The sequence below is a fragment of the Eimeria mitis genome, genomic scaffold, assembly GCF_000499745.2.
Source record: "Eimeria mitis Houghton genomic scaffold, Emh_scaff3952, whole genome shotgun sequence".
NCBI classification, from domain to species: Eukaryota; Apicomplexa; class Conoidasida; order Eucoccidiorida; family Eimeriidae; genus Eimeria; species Eimeria mitis.
In genome coordinates, this window is record NW_013572288.1 from 3,835 (window position 1) to 4,203 (window position 369).

General features: G+C 67.5%; 1 protein-coding gene across 1 annotated transcript in view; it reads right to left on the minus strand.

Annotated features, from left to right (window-relative positions):
* The window catches only part of EMH_0071070 (uncharacterized protein), a gene marked incomplete at both ends in the record, with an annotated part of 5,062 nt that overhangs the window by 3,626 nt on the left and 1,067 nt on the right, over positions 1-369 (minus strand). The window contains one exon of the mRNA XM_013499053.1: positions 15-317. Coding sequence (XP_013354507.1) covers positions 15-317 — 303 coding nt within the window. The remainder of the gene's footprint in view (positions 1-14; positions 318-369) is intronic.

Below are 369 nucleotides of genomic sequence, written 5' to 3' on the forward strand. Positions count from 1 at the left end.
ATATACCCACGCACCTTGGGGCCTTCATTAGAAATAACAAGAGAGCTCCACGGCAGCTCGAGCTGCTCCGTTCGCTCCAGCCCGAGCAGCTGACGGAGCCAACCGTCTGTTTCTTCTGCTGCTGCTGCTGCGGCTGCTGCTGCCGCTGCTGCTGCTGCTGCTGCTGCTGGCCGACGCACGGACAGGGACGGGGGGCCCTCCGTTCCGGAATCCCTGGGGGCCCCTCCTGCTGCTGCGGTGATGGCGGTGCGCAGGGGGCGGGGGCCTGCAGCGCTGCTGCCTGGTGTGGGTGGCAGCAGCAGGGGGGGCCTCTTGCACTGCAGCAGCAAACCCCAGTAAGGGAGCAGCTCTCTCCCGCACAGCCGCAGC